Source organism: Borostomias antarcticus, assembly GCF_949987555.1.
Source record: "Borostomias antarcticus genome assembly, chromosome: 1".
Taxonomy (NCBI): Eukaryota; Metazoa; Chordata; class Actinopteri; order Stomiiformes; family Stomiidae; genus Borostomias; species Borostomias antarcticus.
In genome coordinates, this window is record NC_140234.1 from 41,920,875 (window position 1) to 41,941,550 (window position 20,676).

Consider the following 20,676-nt stretch of genomic DNA (forward strand, 5'->3'; position numbering starts at 1 on the left):
TTATTGTTTTTGTTTATTAGAGCTGTATTTGTGTTGATTCCCGTGTGTGTGGAAGCTCTCAAGTGTCCCTTTAAAGGACAATGCTCGTTTTTGACAACCTGGACCTTATTTACGACATATTATAAGACGTTTGACTCACCGAGATCACTTTGGTGTAGTTCGGAGGCATGTAGAAGAAATTTAAAATCCAGCGCGAGCCAGTATATCCATGTAATGGCGGTGGTCGGGGCACTTAGAATGCAGTTTCTAAAAATCTATTTTCTGCCGCGAAACGGTTGTTTTCATCATTCTGTCTTGATGAATCGCTAGTTGTGCTTACATAGAGAGCATAGGCCTGTTGTGGTATTTCACATGCCTCTGTAACATGATCTTTAGAAACGTCTTTAGACACGAAATAGCTTCCTCACTTGCTCCAGCACGCATGCGCACAGCGTGCTGGAGCAACGATTGCGCGCTGTGCGCATTAGTGCTGGAGCAAGTGAGGAAGCTATTGATTTCGAAAGACGTTTCGAAAGATCATGGCATGTGAAAACCACAACAGGCCTATGCTCTATGTAAGCACAACTAGCGATTCATCAAGACAGATTGATGAAAACAACCGTTTCGCGGCAGAAAATAGATTTTTAGAAACTGCATTCTAAGTGCCCCGACCACCGCCATTACATGGATATACTGGCTCGCGCTGGATTTTAAATTTCTTCTACATGCCTCCGAACTACACCAAAGTGATCTCGGTGAGTCAAACGTCTTATAATATGTCGTAAATAAGGTCCAGGTTGTCAAAAACGAGCATTGTCCTTTAAGACCGATCCTCAGCTGCTTCCTTCAAAACACAAACAGTAGACAGGTAGACAGACAGGTCTGACCACGCAGGTAGACAGACAGACAGACTGGCCTGACCACGCAGGTAGACAGACAGACCTGACCATGCAGGTAGACAGACGGGCCTGACCACGCAGGTAGACAGACAGGCCAGACCACGCAGGTAGACAGACAGGCCTGACCACGCAGGTAGACAGACAGGCCTGACCACGCAGGTAGACAGACAGGCCAGACCACGCAGGTAGACAGACAGGCCAGACCACGCAGGTAGACAGACAGGCCTGACCACGCAGGTAGACAGACAGGCCTGACCACGCAGGTAGACAGACGGGCCTGACCACACAGGTAGACAGACAGACAGGCCAGACCACACAGGTAGATAGACAGGCCAGACCACGCAGGTAGACAGACAGGCCTGACCACACAGGTAGACAGACAGGCCTGACCACGCAGGTAGACAGACAGACAGGCCTGACCACACAGGAAGGACTTGAGACAGGGTGAGACACACAGGTCTAGGGTGTTTATCTCTGTGAGACGGACAGTAGACAGACAGACAGCCAGGCAGACAGACAGTAGACGAACAGGTAGATAGACAGACAGACAGACAGAGAAAGACAGACATGCAGGCAGGCAGTAGGCATACAGACAGACAGACAGACAGACAGACCTGCAGGCAGTAGGCAGACAGACAGACAGACGGGTAGACAGACAGGTGTGGGGTATTTGTCTGTCTCTCCTTCGTGTCCTCCTTGACCGTCCTCCTCACCCTGTATCCTGGGGACCCACCATGAGAAGGGGGCGCACACCTTCTGGGCCGCGGTCAACCGGCTGCCCCTGTCCAGCAACGCCGTGCTCTGCTGGAAGTTCTGCCACGTCTTCCACAAGCTCCTGAGAGACGGACATCCCAACGTAAGTATCACACCTGAAAGGGTCTGACCATTAGGTAGAGCTCTTAACGCAGTTTCCCCCCAGGAAAAAGTACCTACCTAGTATCTACCTACCAGGTACCCACCTAGTACCTACCTACCTAGTACCCACCTAGTACCTACCTACCTAGTACCCACCTAGTACCTACCTACCTCCCTCCCTACCTACCTACCTCCCTAGTACCTACCTACCTACCTACCTAGTACCTACCTACCTAGTACCCACCTAGTACCTACCTACCTAGTACCTACAGTACCTACCTCCCTCCCTCCCTACCTACCTACCTACCTACCTAGTACCTACCTTCCTACCTATATACCTTCCTATATACCTAGTATCTACCTACAGACCTACCTACCTAGTACAGTACCTACCTAGTACCTACCTAGTACAGTATCTACCTAATACCTACCTACCTATTCTGTTCTCTAGGGCCAACTCACCGTAGGTTATATCTGTGTTGTAAGACGCTGCTCTCAGCCCCCAGCATTGGGCTCCATGTATTGGGTGTTCAGCACAGTGTTCAGTTCACATCTATTCATTCATGAACGCCCACACACTGACTCCTGGAACACTGACTCCTTGAACACTGACTCCTGGAACACTGACTCCTTGAACACTGACTCCTGGAACACTGACTCCTGGAACACTGACTCCTGGAACACTGACTCCTTGAACACTGACTCCTGGAACACTGACTCCTTGAACACTGACTCCTTGAACACTGACTCCTGGAACACTGACTCCTTGAACACTGACTCCTTGAACACTTACCCCTGGGACACTGACTCCTGGAACACTGACTCCTTGGACACTGACTCCTGGAACACTGACTCCTTGAACACTGACTCCTGGAACACTGACTCCTTGAACACTGACTCCTGGAACACTGACTCCTGGAACACTGACTCCTGGAACACTGACTCCTGGAACACTGACTCCTTGAACACTGACTCCTGGAACACTGACTCCTGGAACACTGACTCCTTGAACACTGACTCCTGGAACACTGACTCCTTGAACACTGACTCCTGGAACACTGATCCATGTGCTTCTCTCCAGCCACGCGCTACCGCCTCAGATTCACTCCACTCACTTTTCACTTTGTTATGTAGGAAAATGTAGATTTACTTTCATTTGAACATACTTCATGAGCGAAACAGTGAGAAACTGGTATACAATGACATGTCCGGCGATGTTCTCATAACATTTACTATGCAGAGGAGTCCTTACATTTCTGTTTCCCTGTAATGTTAAATACCACTAGGGAAGTGTCCGTGTTTAATTGTGTATATAAAACACAGCACAGGAATAGCTGTCAATTTGAGGACTTATTATCATAAGTAGTAATAAATGACAAAGTCATATTCCAGCAGCTTTCACTCAGTAGCTGTCACCTCTAGCAGGCTAGGGCATGGTGCTGGCGCTACTGTCCAAGGCCTTAGAAGTCTACTGTTGTTTTTGGTAGCAAAACGGGTACAAAATGTTTCGGCCCTCCCCTCATTTAACTCAAAGTCCCTGATGAGTTTTTCAGGTTGAAGACAAACTATGTCTCAAATTAGAGCTACAGTAAGATCTGTGTGAACTTCATCAGTCTGCAGTGTTCTCACCTGACCAATCAGCAGTCTGCAGTGTTTTCACCAGACCAATCAGCAGTCTGCAGTGTTTTCACCAGACCAATCAGCAGTCTGCAGTGTTTTCACCAGACCAATCATCTGTCTGCAGTGTTCTCACCTGACCAATCAGCAGTCTGCAGTGTTTTCACCAAGGTTATAATAGTTTTGCTTTTTTCATTAGTTTCTATTTTTTATATCGTTTTAACTTTTTGTTTTCAATTTCAGTTTAGTTTTAATTAGTTTTTAAAGCAAGTTTGCTAGTTTATATTTTTTGAAAATGCTTAGTTTTAGTTTAGTTTTTGTTAGTTTCGGTATTAGTTTTAGTTTAGTTTTTCTTCTGCGCTAGCCTGGTGAGACCATCCTGATCTTGTGAGCTCACGTTGTTTCACACTGTGTGAAACAAATCATCTGGCGCACGTCAGGTTACTTCTGCGCAGGGGCACAGATAAAAAAAAAATGGAGGATAGATTTCATATCCACCCAAAATACTAGGCTAATGTATGAAATGAAAAAGACTAAAACTAAAGACATTTTCTCTATAATTTTTGTTTTAGTAAGTTTTGTAAACACACAGAGAGATTTATATAGTTATCATTTTTTTGTAAATCCTAGTATTTCATTTAACTAAAAGGTTTTTTCGCAACTAGTTTTCGTTTTTTAGTTAGTTTTCGTTAACTATAATAACCTTGGATTTCACCTGACCAATCAGCAGTCTGCAGTGTTTTCATGTCATCTTTTGGCTCGCCTCAGCTTGCTCGGAACCTCCAAGGAGGTGATCTGAAAAAAGTATCAACTCAACTTGAATGGACTCACCTTTTGCCCAATGAAAGCCCGCCCCCCACCCCCCCCAAAAAAATAATAATATTTGTGCCGGTTTCATGCAGCGGAAAAGTGTGAATGCTGTACCACTTCCAATGCAGCTCTCCATCACTGGTGTGATTTCACAGAGACGGAGCTATCTTAAGATGTGTTGTGGTATCAGCTGCCTATGTTTCACGTGTCCCTCTCTCTCTCTCTCTCTCTCTCTCTCTCTCTCTCTCTCTCACTCTCTCTCTCCCCTGATAGGTGATAAAGGACTCCATGAGGAACAAGGCGGATCTGAGTGACATGAGCAGGATGTGGGTAAGAAAAAATAACACCGGTGGTTGCAGTCATCATGGTTTCTCCCACAGGCCTTGTCACCACGTAGTGTGACCTGACCACAGCAGTCTGCCTGCTAGTGTGACCTGACCACAGCAGTCTGTCTGCTAGTGTGACCTGACCACAGCAGTCTGTCTGCTAGTGTGACCTGACCACAGAAGTCTGTCTGCTAGTGTGACCTGACCACAGTCAGTGTGACTCTGCAGCTCGGAGCTGATTGGCTGCATGTCCACCAGTGAGCCGGAGCTGATAGGCTGATTGGCTGCGTGTCCACCAGTGAGCCGGAGCTGATAGGCTGATTGGCTGCGCGTCACCAGTGAGCTGTATCCACCTGAACCGCGCCAGACCCCCAGCTTCTCTCAGCTGCGTGGAGCGCACTGGGATAGCTAGCATTAACTGGAGTATTAACTAGCTAAGATAGCTAGCTAATGTTAACTAGTGCAAACATTCGCTGTCTCTGCTGTTCCTCGACCGTCCTTGTCATCAGAACAACCTTATACAGCCTGCGCTCTAGCCCAAAAACGTCAACTTTTTTCAACTGAAAAAAAAGGTGCGATAGCGCTAAAAAGCGCTTGGAACACGGCTGTCGTCTCCATAGCGCCCTAGAGCTCATTACCCCTTGTAAACAATGAGAAAACAGCGCCAGCTCTATAATACAGCTTGATGGTGGGACTTAGACCTGAGTCACCGAGCTCTCACAACCCCACCAGCCTGCTGAACAACCTGTGACTTCTCACAACCCCACCAGCCTGCTCAACGAACTGTGACCTCTCACAACCCCACGAGCCTGCTCAACGAACTGTGACCTCTCACAACCCCACCAGCCTGCTCAACGAACTGTGACCTCTCACAACCCCACGAGCCTGCTCAACGAACTGTGACCTCTCACAACCCCACAAGCCTGCTCAACTTACTGTGATCTCTCACAACCCCACGAGCCTGCTCAACGAACTGTGATCTCTCACAACCCCACGAGCCTGCTCAACGAACTGGCCACTGACCACTTGACCGAACCACAGAACCTCCCGGCCTGTAGGGGCGTCAGCTCCAGGGGGAGGAGCCGCTCTGCTGACTGGGAATTTTTTCTCAGAGGCACACTCGCTTGAGGAGCCTCACATAGTTTCTGCTGACAACACTAAACAGGAGGACATGGGGGGGAGGGTGGCCCCAGTGTAATCTGCCCTTCCTGTTGTGACATCATTTCCACTTGAGAGCCGGAGAAAGGGGAAGTGAGAAGTGACTCGGCCGCCATCCGCTAGCATCAGGCCGGCCGTCAGAGAGAGACGGTCTCTGTCCCGTCAGAGAGAGACAGTCTCTGTCCCATCAGAGAGGACCGTCCAGACATCCCTGGAGTCATCTCATCACCCTCTCTCTCTCTCCCTCTCTCTCATCACCCTCTCGCTCTCTCTCCCTCTCTCATCACCCTCTCTCTCTCTCTCCCTTTCTCATTACCCTCTCTCTTTATCTCACTCTCTCTCTCCCTCTCTCTCTCTGTCTCTCTCTCCCGCTCTCTCCCTCCCTCTCTCTCTCTCTCCCTCTCTCTCTCCCTCTCTTTCTCTCCTTCTCTCTCCGTCTCCCTATATCTGTCTCTCTTTTTCCCTCTCTCTCTCTCCTTCCCTCTCTCCTTCTCTCTCTCCTTCTCTCTCTCCTTCTCTCTCACTCTCTCTCTGTTCTCCTCTGTCCTCAGGGTCACCTCAGCGAAGGCTATGGAAAGTTGTGCAGCATCTACCTCAAACTGCTCATCACCAAAATGGAGTTCCACATCAAAGTGAGTATGTCCTGTCCTGTCTGGTCGAGCAGCAGGGCTGTGTCCCTCCTATGTCCTGTCCTGTCTGTGTCCCTTGTCCCTCCTCAGAGCAACAGCCCTTCAGGAAATGCCATTAGACCCTTCGTATTGACAGTTGGGCTCAACCCAGTCTTGAGTGAAATGCCACAGAACCTGGTTAGAGGGGCGGAGCCAGCGCATCAGCCTGCCTCTCAGATCCAGCTGCATTTGATCATGATTTCATCTGGAGCATATAATTGAGACAGAGATATGCTACTGACAGCTTGCTAGAGCGCAGGACTCATTCGCAATACTGGGAAAGTGGAAATCTGTGGTCAGTGACCAATCAGAAGCCAAATCGCGCTATGTGCGCGGGCCAATCAGCATCCGCATTCAAAATCTGAAAGCATTCTCATTGGTGTCCAGGAATATCATAGCGTGTTCCCCAGAAATTCTTGCCGTAGCAGCTTAGTAGTGTCTGGGATCTCAGGATAGGCTCCTCCAGGACATGGTGTTCAGGCGGGTTGGGGTGTTCAGGCGGGTTGGGGTGTTCAGGCGGGTTGGGGATGCGGTGTTCAGGCGGGTTGGGGATGCAGTGTCTATGCGGGTTGGGGACGCGGTGTTCATGTGGGTTGGGGTGTTCAGGCGGGTTGTGGACGCGGTGTTCAGGAGGGTTGGGGACGCGGTGTTCAGGTGGGTTGGGGACTCGGTGTTCAGGCGGGTTGGGGATGCGGTGTTCAGGAGGGTTGGGGTGTTCAGGCGGGTGGGGGACGCGGTGTTCAGGAGGGTTGGGGATGCGGTGTTCAGGAGGATTGGGGACGCGGTGTTCAGGCAGGTTGGGGACGCGGTGTTCAGGAGGGTTGGGGACGTGGTGTTCAGGCAGGTTGGGGACCCGGGGGGCTCCTGTTGATCAGCAGGGATCCCACACCAACATCCCGCTCCTCACCTGACGTTTCTCCATGTCTCCCAGAATCCCCGTTTCACAGGAAACCTTCAGATGTCCAACCGGCAGCTGGACGAGGCGGGAGAGAACGACGTCAACAACTTGTGAGTGAGGCTGTCCAGCGTCCTCCCGGCCACCCCCAGTCCTACCACCAGAGGGCGCAGTGACGGGAATGGCGCGCATGCTGCTCCTCCATTCTGCACAGTCATGTTACCGGACCCCAAAAAAGCTTGATTCACATTTGCGTTTATCTGGATTTGTCTGCCTGTGTGTGTGTCTGCGTGTGTGTGTGTGTGTGCATGTGTGTGTGTGTGCATGTGTGTGTGTGTGCATGTGTGTGTGTGTGTGTGCGTGCGTGTGTGTGCGTCTGTGTGTGTGTGTGTGCGTGCGTGTGCATGTGTGTGTGTGTATGTCTGTATGTGTCTGTGTGTGTGTGTGTGTGTGTGTGTGTGTGTGTGTGTGTGTGTCCACAGCTTCCAGCTGACGGTGGAGATGTTCGACTACCTGGAGTGCGAGCTGACGCTCTTCCTGGGAGGTGAGCTACTCCCGTCTCCTGCTCCTCTGCAGTCTTCTCCTCGGAGAGTGTGTGTGTGTGTGAGTGTGTGTGTGTGTGTGTGTGTGTGTGTGAGTGACATAACACAGCCCACAGTGTTCACGCAGCACCCGGAGTAGCACCTTTAATGAGGCAGCGATTAACCAGCTACTACAGCCACACCCCCATCTGCTTCACTACTACAGCCCCACCCCCGTCTGCATCACTACTACAGCCACACCCCCGTCTGCTTCACTACTACAGCCCCACCCCCGTCTGCATCACTACTACAGCTACACCCCCGTCTGCTTCACTACTACAGCCACACCCCCGTCTGCATCACTACTACAGCCACACCCCCGTCTGCTTCACTACTACAGCCCCACCCCCGTCTGCATCACTACTACAGCCACACCCCCGTCTGCTTCACTACTACAGCCACACCCCCGTCTGCATCACTACTACAGCCACACCCCTGTCTGCTTCACTACTACAGCCACACCCCCGTCTGCATCACTACTACAGCCACACCCCCGTCTGCTTCACTACTACAGCCACACCCCCGTCTGCATCACTACTACAGCCCCACCCCCGTCTGCTTCACTACTACAGCCCCACCCCCGTCTGCATCACTACTACAGCCACACCCCCGTCTGCATCACTACTACAGCCACACCCCCGTCTGCTTCACTACTACAGCCCCACCCCCGTCTGCATCACTACTACAGCCACACCCCCGTCTGCTTCACTACTACAGCCACACCCCCGTCTGCATCACTACTACAGCCACACCCCCGTCTGCTTCACTACTACAGCCACACCCAGGCGTGCAGATTGGCTGGGGCAAGGGGGGGCACTGCCCCCCCTGGTGGCCAGATGTGCAAACTGTCTGCAACGCATCCAAAACATGTATTCTATAGACTGGGTCGCGACCGGATTAGAGAAATGCACTGAACAGCCTGGCTGCTGCTTGCGTGAGAATTGATCGCTTTGCGGTGGTTATTCCTCATCCAGTTATGGGTGGATGGAAAACTTTAAACTGAATGTTCATATTGTTCTGATAATTGTAGGCTATAGCAACATAAGAGTGACAGCTTTGACAGCAACCCAAACATGAGCTAATCCCATAGCTGTAGGCCTACCATTGCTAGCCATGAACGAACTGTTGGATAGGCCTACTGCATATTTGCTGTGCAACGTATCCATTGTCCAGTTGTCAAATCGATTATGCACGCAGCATTATTCCTTTGGTGATTATTCTTTGATATAAATGCAGATAGGCTACATGTGAAGAGGCAATTGCTGGATTCTAATACGCTGCTTATAATGACACATCCCGACATTGAAGCATGAAAGGCGTAGCATACATTCTGTTTTAATGAAGAAATAAAAAGTCTGTAAACTCTGCCTAAAAGCATTTATTTGGTCTCATTTATTAGCTTAAAGGACAATGCTCGTTTTTGACAACCTGGACCTTATTTACGACATATTATAAGACGTTTGACTCACCGAGATCACTTTGGTGTAGTTCGGAGGCATGTAGAAGAAATTTAAAATCCAGCGCGAGCCAGTATATCCATGTAATGGCGGTGGTCGGGGCACTTAGAATGCAGTTTCTAAAAATCTATTTTCTGCCGCGAAACGGTTGTTTTCATCAATCTGTCTTGATGAATTGCTAGTTGTGCTTACATAGAGAGCATAGGCCTGTATTTCACATGCCTCTGTAATATGATCTTTAGAAACGTCTTTAGACACGAAATAGCTTCCTCACTTGCTCCAGCACGCATGCGCACAGCGTGCTGGAGCAACTATTGCGCGCTGTGCGCATTAGTGCTGGAGCAAGTGAGGAAGCTATTTCGTTTCGAAAGACGTTTCGAAAGATCATGGCATGTGAAAACCACAACAGGCATGCTCTATGTAAGCACAACTAGCGATTCATCAAGACAGATTGATGAAAACAACCGTTTCGCGGCAGAAAATAGATTTTTAGAAACTGCATTCTAAGTGCCCCGACCACCGCCATTACATGGATATACTGGCTTGCACTGGACTTTACATTTCTTCTACATGCCTCCAAACTACACCAAAGTGATCTCGGTGAGTCAAACGTCTTATAATATGTCGTTAATAAGGTCCAGGTTGTCAAAAACGAGCATTGTCCTTTAAGTATTTAATACGTGTGGGTGTTTTCAATTATAATATTGTATTCTTGATACAAGAATGTTGACATTTCATGTAGCATATTTCAGTAGCAGGCTATTCAACACGTTGAATGAATTAAATTCATTAATTAAATATTCATATAGCCTAGGCTTTGAAACACTCGTAGGCCTATATGTTTTCTTGCCTATGTGAATGATTATAGGCCCATAATCTGACTTGCCGTGTTGCTTAGCTGCTTAGCTTAGTGTGGCTGGGACTCACTGCCCCCCCTGATCAAAAAGTCAAACTGCGCGTATGGCCACACCCCCGTCTGCATCACTACTACAGCCACACCCCCGTCTGCTTCACTACTACAGCCACACCCCCCGTCTGCTTCACTACTACAGCCACACCCCCGTCTGCTTCACTACTACAGCCACACCCCCCGTCTGCTACACTACTGGAGCCACACACCCCGTCTGCTTCACACAGGTCTGCTCTGTAACAACCTGCTCCTCTCTACACTCAAACACACAGCTCTTTCACACAAATATCACACACACACACACACTCTCTCTCAAACACACACAGCTTTCACACAAATATCACACACACAGCTTTCACACAAATATCACACAAACACACACCCACTCTCTCTCTCTCTCTCTCTCTCTCTCTCTCAAACACATACAGCCTTTTCTCATGTCTCACTCCTCTCCCTTCATCCGTGTTTTCTCATGCAGCCTCTGTTCTAGCCCCCCATAGCAGTCCCTGCACCACACACACACACACACACACCCTGAGCCCCCTCTCCCTCCTCCAAACAGACAATGTATTTACAAGGCATCACGTCAGGCAGCTAGGAGCTGAGAGGCCTGTCTGTGTGTGTTTTGTGTGCGTGCGTGTCTGTGTGTGTTTTGTGTGTGTGCGTGTCTGTGTGTGTGTCTGGGACTGGCTGCACAGGAAGCCACACCTCTGTGTGGAGGGAAACCAGTTTCTGAGTCAGGCAGAAAGAGACTGCTGTAGTACATAGTACCTACTCTATAGAAGTGTCTGACTCTGCTGTAGTACGTAGTACCTACTCTATAGAAGTGTCTGACTCTGCTGTAGTACGTAGTACCTACTCTATAGAAGTGTCTGACTGCTGTAGTACGTAGTACCTACTCTATAGAAGTGTCTGACTGCTGTAGTACGTAGTACCTATTCTATAGAAGTGTCTGACTGCTGTAGTACGTAGTACCTACTCTATTGAAGTGTTTGACTCTGCTGTAGTACGTAGTACCTATTCTATAGAAGTGTCTGACTCTGCTGTAGTATGTAGTACCTACTCTATAGAAGTGTCTGACTCTGCTGTAGTATGTAGTACCTACTCTATAGAAGTGTCTGACTCTGCTGTAGTATGTAGTACCTACTCTATAGAAGTGTCTGACTCTGCTGTAGTACGTAGTACCTACTCTATAGAAGTGTCTGACTCTGCTGTAGTACGTAGTACCTACTCTATATAAGTGTTTGACTCTGCTGTAGTACGTAGTACCTACTCTATAGAAGTGTCTGACTGCTGTAGTATGTAGTACCTACTCTATAGAAGTGTCTGACTGCTGTAGTACCTACTCTATAGAAGTGTCTGACTGCTCTAGTACGTAGTACCTACTCTATAGAAGTGTCTGACTGCTATAGTATGTAGTACCTACTCTATATAAGTGTTTTACTCTGCTGTAGTACGTAGTACCTACTCTATAGAAGTGTCTGACTCTGCTGTAGTATGTAGTACCTACTCTATAGAAGTGTTTTACTCTGCTGTAGTATGTAGTACCTACTCTATAGAAGTGTTGGAATCTGCTGTAGTACGTAGTACCTACTCTATAGAAGTTTCTGACTCTGCTGTAGTATGTAGTACCTACTCTATAGAAGTGTCTGACTCTGCTGTAGTACGTAGTACATACTAGAAAGAAGTGTTTTACTCTGCTGTAGTACGTAGTACCTACTCTATAGAAGTTTCTGACTCTGCTGTAGTATGTAGTACCTACTCTATATAAGTGTTTTACTTTGCTGTAGTACATAGTACATACTAGATATAAGTGTTTAAATTAATTGTAGTACGTAGTACACACTCTAAAAGTTATGCAAAACATCTATATGTGTTTATGGTTGTGTACAAGTGTTGGACTTTGATATAGTTTGTTCTGCGCACACACTCATAGATACATTACCTATGCAGAGCAGATTATTGAGCCTGTATTATTGTGCCTGTGTGTGTGTGTGTGTGTGTGTGTGTGTGTGTGTGTGTGTGTGTGTGTGTGTGTGTGTGTCGCCCCCTAGTGTTCAGCTCTCTAGACATGTCTCGGTCCGTGTCGGTGACGGCGGCAGGTCAGTGTCGCCTGGCGCCCCTCATCCAGGTGATCCTGGACAGCAGCCACCTGTACGACTACACCGTCAAGCTGCTCTTCAAGCTGCACTCCTGTGAGTGGCTCCCCCTGCTGGACAGACTGCACACACACGCACTGTAATATGCATACAGTCAGTGGTTGTACATGCACCACACACATCCCCAAAGCACTAGTTAACTGTACACTTTCATTTTATTCTATTATTATTTTTAATTATTAAACCTTTATATAACTAGGAGAAGCTCAGTGAGATTTAAAATCTCCTTTTCAAGAGAGACCTTAAAACATCCATATAGGTTGCATACAGACAAACAAATGCCCTGACCTTTGACAAATATCAAACATTTAAAATGCAGTTATGATACAATGACAGTTTCCAATACTTTGAAACAACACGTTCTAAGTTGTTTAGAACTGGAACAAAGGCATCACATGAGAGCAGTTCTGGAACGTTCAGTCTTTCTACAGTGTGTTCCAGGCAAAGGAGTTGATCTCCTATGATCAATAACATGATTAACTAGAAAGTACATTTCCTGGAGAAAATGTGAGGTGGGCTAGCTGCTGCAGCTTTATGTAACAGCTACTGCTAGAACTACTACGGACCGGGCAATCTCCATGCACCCACCGGCGAAGACCGTGCGTATAGCCCACCAGCGCGGATAGTGGTGTGGTGGTGAGACTCCGCCCCCTCAGGTCAGAGCCAGTCGGGGACAGTGTACCCCTCTCTGGGCCACCTACCTGACTCCACCGGTGAAGACCATGTGTCTCTAGCCCACTCAGGGGCTGAGTTGCAGGCCCATGGCGTGGATAGTGGCGTGCTGGTTAGGCTCCGCCCCCTTGGGTTACAGCTAGTCGGGGACAGTACAGTGACCTCCGAGCAATTTCCATGCATCCACCATTGAAGACTGTGTGTCTCTAGCCCACTCAGGGGCTGAAAAGTGTGTTCTGTGGCATGAATAGTGGCGTGGTGGCGAGGCTCCGCCCCTTTTGGTCATAGCCAGTCAGGGACGGTGTACTCCTCTCTGGGCTACCCACCGGCCCCCACCAGTGAAGATCATGTGTCTCTATTCCATTTTGGCTGAGTTCTGTGCTACCACATTAGTTATAAAAGGGTGCCTGTACCTTTAAGAGAGGCTGCACATGCACACAATTTTTTTTTTTTTAAACAACAGCTGCCACCACTCTAATCCCAACTGACACTCTGATCCTAGACATGGTCCGCTTTAGACAGCTCTATTGCGAAAACTATAAATGTTACAGCTTATATATTGACACCATAGGAATCCTGAGAACTTGCAGAACTTCACATTTCTATGTATAATATGTCCGTATAGCTTAAACACTGTAGGCATGGCGACATGTTAGAAAAAGGGTAAAAATGTAAAATTAGCAGCTAAAAAGTTAGTGCGGCACCATATGTTTCAATGGGGAGTGTAGTTGCCGAACAAATTGTCATACCTCAAAAACGGTAAGTCACACAGCTTAGATACTTCCATTGTACGAATCAGCACAGTTGTGTGAACATTTCGATATATAATATGTGTATGAGCTGTTAAAACTGTAGGCATAGCGACAAGTTAGAAAAGGGTAAAAATGCTAAATTAGCAGCTCAAAAGTTAGAGTGCAGTGCCATACGTTTCAATGGGGAGCGCAGTTCCCGAACAAATCGTCATACAGTGAAAACTGTAAGTCACACAGCTTAGATACTTACATTGTACGAATCAGCACAGTTGTGTGAACATTTTGATGTATAATATGTGTGTGAGCTCTCAAAACTGTACTTGTGCCAGCAGTTTACAAAATGCGTGAATATTTTCAAAGCAACTGCTGCCACCACTCTAAAAACATAACGTTTCTGAACATTCCAAACGCAGTTCTTTTTTATAGTTTTCTAAAAAACTATAAAAAATATCAAAAATCTGAATGGATCCGCTAAACATTCTGAACATTTTAAAGTTTGAATGAAGTTTCTAGCACAAAGTATGAAGAAGTAGTTAAGGAGACAAAAACTGGGGAGAATAATAAGAAAGAAAGAAAGAAAGAAAGAAAGAAAGAAAGAAAGAAAGAAAGAAAGAAAGAAAGAAAGAAAGAAAGAAAGAAATAGTGGGAATATCACAAGTTGGGCTAGCTTTTGCAAGCTAGCCCACCTAATAATGTCTGTCACTGTGTCCGCAGGCCTTCCAGCAGAGACCCTCCAGGGCCACAGAGATCGCTTCCAGGAGCAGTTCAAGAAGTGAGTGACCACGCCTCCACTCTGTTCTCTGACCACGCCCAGGTCTTGTCCGTGCAGGATGTGACCCTAGATGGTGACCCCCAGGGCTGTAGGTGTGATTGTGAATGACCAGACAGTTGTTTTCTCCTCGTCCTCCAGGCTGAAGAGTCTGTTCTACCGCTCCAGCAACCTGCAGTACTTCAAGAGGCTGATCCAGATCCCACAGCTACCTGAGGTCAGTTACCGTCCACCTTTCAAGCCCTGGTACGTCCTACACCATTTACCTTTCAAACCCTTGTACGTTCTACACAATTTACCTTTCAAACCCTGGTACGTTCTACACAATTTACCTTTCAAACCCTGGTATGTTGTAAAACATTTACCTTTCAAACCCTGGTACGTCCTACACCATTTACCTTTCAAACCCTGGTACGTTCTACACCATTTACCTTTCAAACCCTGGTACTTTCTACACCATTTACCTTTCAAACCCTGGTACGTCCTACACCATTTACCTTTTAAGCCCTAGTACGTTCTACACCATTTACCTTTCATACCCTGGTACGTTCTACACCATTTACCTTTCAAAACCTCATACGTCCTACACCATTTACCTTTCAAACCCTGGTACGCCCTCACCATTTACCTTTCAAACCCTGGTACGTTCTACACTATTTACCTTTTAAGCCCTGGTTCGTTCTACACCATTTACCTTTCAAACCCTGGTACGTTCTACACCATTTACCTTTCAAACCCTGGTATGTTCTACACCATTTACCTTTCAAACCCTCATACGTCTTACACCATTTACCTTTCAAACCCTGGTACGTTCTACACCATTTACCTTTCAAACCCTGGTACGTCCTACACCATTTACCTTTCAAACCCTGGTACGTCCTACACCATTTACCTTTCAAACCCTGGTACGTTCTACACCATTTACTTTTCAAGCCCTGGTACGTTCTAAACCATTTACCTTTCAAACCCTGGTACGTTCTACACCATTAACCTTTCAAACCCTGGAATGTTCTACACAATTTACCTTTCAAACCCTGGTACGTTCTACACCATTAACCTTTCAAACCCTGGAATGTTCTACACAATTTACCTTTCAAACCCTGGTACGTTCTACACCATTTACCTTTCAAACCCTGGTATGTTCTACACAATTTACCTTTCAAACCCTGGTACAGCCAAAGACTCCTTGATCAATGAGTTGGTATCCTGGAAGGGACTGACTGGCAGCCGTTTCATGGGCTGCTCAGATCCATCCGATAGCGAAGGACAGGGTTCCATCTGTGGTCCGGTGCCTCCTGTCAGAGGTCTCTCAGGGGAGCCGGGCTACCCTTCACTCACCCTTCACTTGGAACTGCGAGGTTAAGGAAAGGTCACAAGGAAACGAAAAAAGATGTGAGCCAGCATGCAGCCTTTGTCACGCTGTCCGCCGCTGCTCTCCTCTCTCCTCCTGTCAGAACCCTCCTAACTTCCTGCGGGCGTCGGCGCTGTCGGAGCACATCAGCCCGGTGGTGGTGATCCCCGCCGAGGCCTCGTCCCCCGAGACGGAGCACGCCGTGGAGACAGAGGACCTGGTGGACACGGACATCCCCGTCCAGGTACCACACTCCCACTACAACACTGCAACAACACCACTACTACAACACCATCACTACAACACCTCTACTACAACACCACTTCTACAACACCTCCATTACAACACCACTTCTACAACACCACCACTATAACACCCCTACTGCAACACCACTACAACACCACCACTACAACACCACTTCTACAACACCACCACTACAACCCCACCACTACAACACCTCCACTACAACACCACTACAACACCACTACTACAACACCACCTCTATAACACCCCTACTACAACACCACTACTACAACACCACCACTACAACACCACCACTATAACACACCTACTACAACACCTCCACTACAACACCACTACTACAACACCACCACTACAACACCACTACTACAACACCTCCACTACAATACCTCCACTACAACACCTCCACTACAACACCACTACTACAACACCTCCACTACAACACCTCCACTACAACACCACTACTACAACACCTCCACTACAACACCTCCACTACAACACCTCCACTACAACACCACTACTTCAACACCTCCACTACAACACCACTACAACACCACTACTACTACAACACCACCACTACAGCACCACCACTACAACACCACTACAACACCTCCACTACAACACCTCCACTACAACACCTCCACTACAACACCTCCACTACAGCACCACCACTACAACACCACTACAACACCTCCACTACAACACCTCCACTACAACACCTCCACTACAACACCTCCACTACAACACCACTACAACACCACTACAACACCATCACTACAACACCTCCACTACAACAACACTACAACACCATCACTACAACACCTCCACTACAACACCACTACAACACCTCCACACAACACCACTACTACAACACCACTACTACAACACCACCACTACAACACCACCACTACAACACCTCCTCTACAACACCACCACTACAACACCACTACAACAACACCACTACAACACCTCCACTACAACACCACTACTACAACACCTCCACTACAACACCACTACTACAACACGGACTTACCTAATGGGTAAGTCCGCTCCTAGTGATTGGTGATCATTTATGTGCAGTTTTGTGAAAATAATGCGAAAGGAGGTGCACGTCTGGCATGTAGAGTTATAATATTGCTTTGAATAGATTTGACGACGTAGACATTGCTCTTTGCATGGCTGGCCCTGTGCATTCAAACGTGTGCGTCCGAATCTGACCGGCGTCCATTTCCTATGTCCCGCCGGCCCAGGCTGCCGGGGAGACCAAGTTCGACGACCTGTTCGGAACCTCGGCCGCCACCGACCCCTTCAACTTCAACAACCAGAACGGCCTGCGCAAGGACGACAGGTAAGGCTGGCCGGTCAGACCGGAACACCGGCACGGTCTCTCCTTGACATGGACGACCACCGGCACAGTCTCTCCTTGACACGGACGCCGCGGTGCTCTGTCACATCCCCGTCCGCGCGGGAGGGGAGGAGCCTGTTTGATAGACGCATGTGCTGTGTCTTTCCCCAGGGAGCGTTTGATTGAACAGCTCACAGCGGAGGTGCAGGCCCTCCAGGAGGAGCTGGAGTCCTTCAGACTGGAGGTGAGAAGGAGGAGCAGGAGGAGAGAGGAGGAGGAGGAGGGGAGGGAGGGTTTGGAAAAGAACTTGAAGTGTTAAATGGACATGCTTCGTAACACTGTACCTATTTATGATATGAGTTGGGGAATTCCCACTGTCCCCTGCCTCAGAGCGGCCGCCTGTGCCAGGCACTGCGGGGGCGTGTCAGCGAGCTGGAGGCGGAGCTAGCGGAGCAGAGCCACCTGAGGATGCAGGCGCTGGGGGAGAGCGAGTTCCTGAGGGCAGAGCTGGACGACCTGCGGCGGGTCAGAGAGGACACGGAGAAGGAGCAGCGCAGCCTCACGGAGATCGAGAGTGAGTTCCCTCCTCCGCTGTCCTCAACTGGCACAGTTAGAGGTCCTCCTCTGTAGTCAACTGTCACAGTTAAAGTCACGTCAAAGTTAAAGTCACCTCAAAGTTAGGTCCCATACTAGAGTAGTGAAATGTTCTTCCGTTAGCTCCTAGCTAGCTCCTTCTTCCGTTAGCTCTATTAGCTTCTGTACACTAAGCAATATAGAGTGGTAAAAAAAAACATGATTAGAGAAGCGATGTGTACAGCATCTAGATACCAGATACAAGGTTCTGTGTGCTATACACTACTATACTATACACTACTATACACTACTATACTATACACTACTATACACTACTGTACACTACTATACACTACTATACACTACTATACTATACACTACTATACTGTACACTACTATACTGTACACTACTATACACTACTATACTGTACACTACTATACTATACACTACTATACTATACATGCATGAGCGTATGGGGTTCTGGGGGAGGTGTGGTTGTGCAGTTGCATTAGATAGGAAGGATGTATGGGTATATATATATATTTATTTATATATAAATCTATTGACAAGTATATCCACTAGTACAGAATGTAGTTACAGTATGTCTATTCTAATGAGTATGAATATAAAGTGTTTTTGTGCTGAGTGTAGCTTTAGAGAGTGTAGCTGTAGAGTTGAGTCCAGAGTTCAACAGACTCTTCATTCATGATCCTGAATGTCTGAGGGAAGAAACTCCTTCTGAGACTCTCTGAGATGGTTTAGAGCAGGGGTGTCAAACTCAAATACAGAGTGGGCCAAAATGTAAAACTTGAACAAAGTCGCGGGCCAACATTGAACAAATGAAAATTTTAATATGGACCCAAACAAGTTTTGCTTTAACATTGAATATGCACTTATCACTTTCGCTTTTGGTGCGCATCAATGGTGTGCACTAACATATGTGAATACGCCCTCAGACACAAGTGTTGGTGCTCCATCTGCTCAGTAGAGAAGCTTCTAAAACCCTGACTGTCCTACAGCCAGGCAGACAGACAGACAGCCGGCATGCAGACAGACAGCCAGGCAGACAGGCAGGCAGACAGGCCGGCAAGAAGGCAGACAGGATTGAATGAACAGGAACAGAGCAAACACAGCGGCCGGCTACTGTAGGTCAACACAGGTGTCTCTATCACAGTGAGACGTTACATAATGTAAAGCTTCTGTTTTCTGCCTTTCTTTTCGCCATTTTTAAGAAGGGGTAACACGGTTACAGTTGTAGTATGAGATTGCTATGACTACTGTCACAGAAGAGAGGGCGTTTCTGGGTCCTGTCTTGATTGACGCGCCAAAACAACAGCAGAGCATTATGGGATTTGTAGTATTAGCGGTGAATGCAATGTATAATACTGGCGGGCCAGCTCTAGTAGTCATTTGGTATTGCCTCGCGGGCCAAATATAATTACACTGCGGGCCAAATTTGGCCCGCGGGCCAGAGTTTGACACCCCTGGTTTAGAGTATACGTTACCTCTCTGAGATGGTTTAGGGTATACAGTAGGACCCCACTCATCCGAACTTCAGAGATCCGAACCTCCCGGTCTACCGGACAGGCTTAAAAAACGTTTTTTAGTTTTTTTTAGCCTGCTATCTGGTTACTGGTGGGATTTTCATTACAGTACTGTACCCTACTGTGAATAAAAACAGAACTGTATGTAGACCTACATGTTGCCTGTAGGCTGTAGCCTACTGTCACGTTTCATTTCTTTGTTACTTTAATGTCAGGCGCAAAACGCAAACGAGTCTGCTGCGAGAGCTGCATTCTTTGGTAGCCAGAAAGCGCGTCAGCAACCTGAAGCAGAGGAGCATCGATTCATTTTTCGTTCCCAGTTAATGGACTTCAGGAACACAGACGTGTTGTGAGCATGTAGATTAGCCTACTAGACCTACTGTATTTGTTAAATAATAGCCTACAGCCTAGGCCACGTTAGCCTACATCGGTTGTTTTAGAGACTTTCTTTTAGGCTACAATAGCCTAAGACACGACAACTTGTCTGTCATTTCATTTATTTATTTATTGATTATCATTTGCTCTAATTGTTCTAATGTTGTGTTGTTTTTAGGCTATACCATGTTGTTCTGCGAATACAGTAGCCTATCGATGCAGCTTATGCCTCATTTGAGAATAAAGTACTGTATTTGATCAAAGCACGCACTCAAGTGGAAATTCGGTTATTTTATTATAGGCTACTGTAGGTCTATTATAGGCTAGGCTATATGAGTTTAGTTGGCTATTTGATTGCAATTTTGATGCATTTTCACAAGTAATTAAGGGTATTTATTGGCCATTATGAGTCTACATGAAACAAGTATACCACTTATTGAATTTGGTGCATTTTAACATAAGTTTCAGTCATACGGACATTTCAGAGATACAAACGACCTTCGGTCCCGTTGGGTTCGGATAAGCGGGGTCCTACTGTACGTTACCTCTCTGAGATGGTTAAGAGTATACGTTACCTCTCTGAGATGGTTTAGAGTATACGTTACCTCTCTGAGATGGTTTAGGGTATACGTTACCTCTCTGAGATGGTTTAGAGTATACGTTACCTCTCTGAGATGGTTTAGAGTATACGTTACCTCTCTGAGATGGTTTAGGGTATA

At 47.4% G+C, this 20,676-nt stretch overlaps 1 protein-coding gene across 2 annotated transcripts in view; it reads left to right on the forward strand.

Moving 5' to 3' along the window:
- Positions 1-20,676, forward strand: part of hip1 (huntingtin interacting protein 1) — a 70,152-nt gene that overhangs the window by 26,233 nt on the left and 23,243 nt on the right. For both annotated transcript variants that reach the window (XM_084447513.1, XM_084447514.1), the window contains exons 3-14: positions 1,592-1,734; positions 4,434-4,490; positions 6,196-6,276; positions 7,244-7,320; positions 7,690-7,751; positions 12,210-12,350; positions 14,453-14,510; positions 14,649-14,724; positions 15,962-16,102; positions 17,370-17,467; positions 17,636-17,708; positions 17,855-18,038. In XM_084447513.1, the coding sequence (XP_084303639.1) occupies positions 1,592-1,734; positions 4,434-4,490; positions 6,196-6,276; positions 7,244-7,320; positions 7,690-7,751; positions 12,210-12,350; positions 14,453-14,510; positions 14,649-14,724; positions 15,962-16,102; positions 17,370-17,467; positions 17,636-17,708; positions 17,855-18,038 (1,191 nt within the window). The remainder of the gene's footprint in view (positions 1-1,591; positions 1,735-4,433; positions 4,491-6,195; positions 6,277-7,243; positions 7,321-7,689; positions 7,752-12,209; positions 12,351-14,452; positions 14,511-14,648; positions 14,725-15,961; positions 16,103-17,369; positions 17,468-17,635; positions 17,709-17,854; positions 18,039-20,676) is intronic.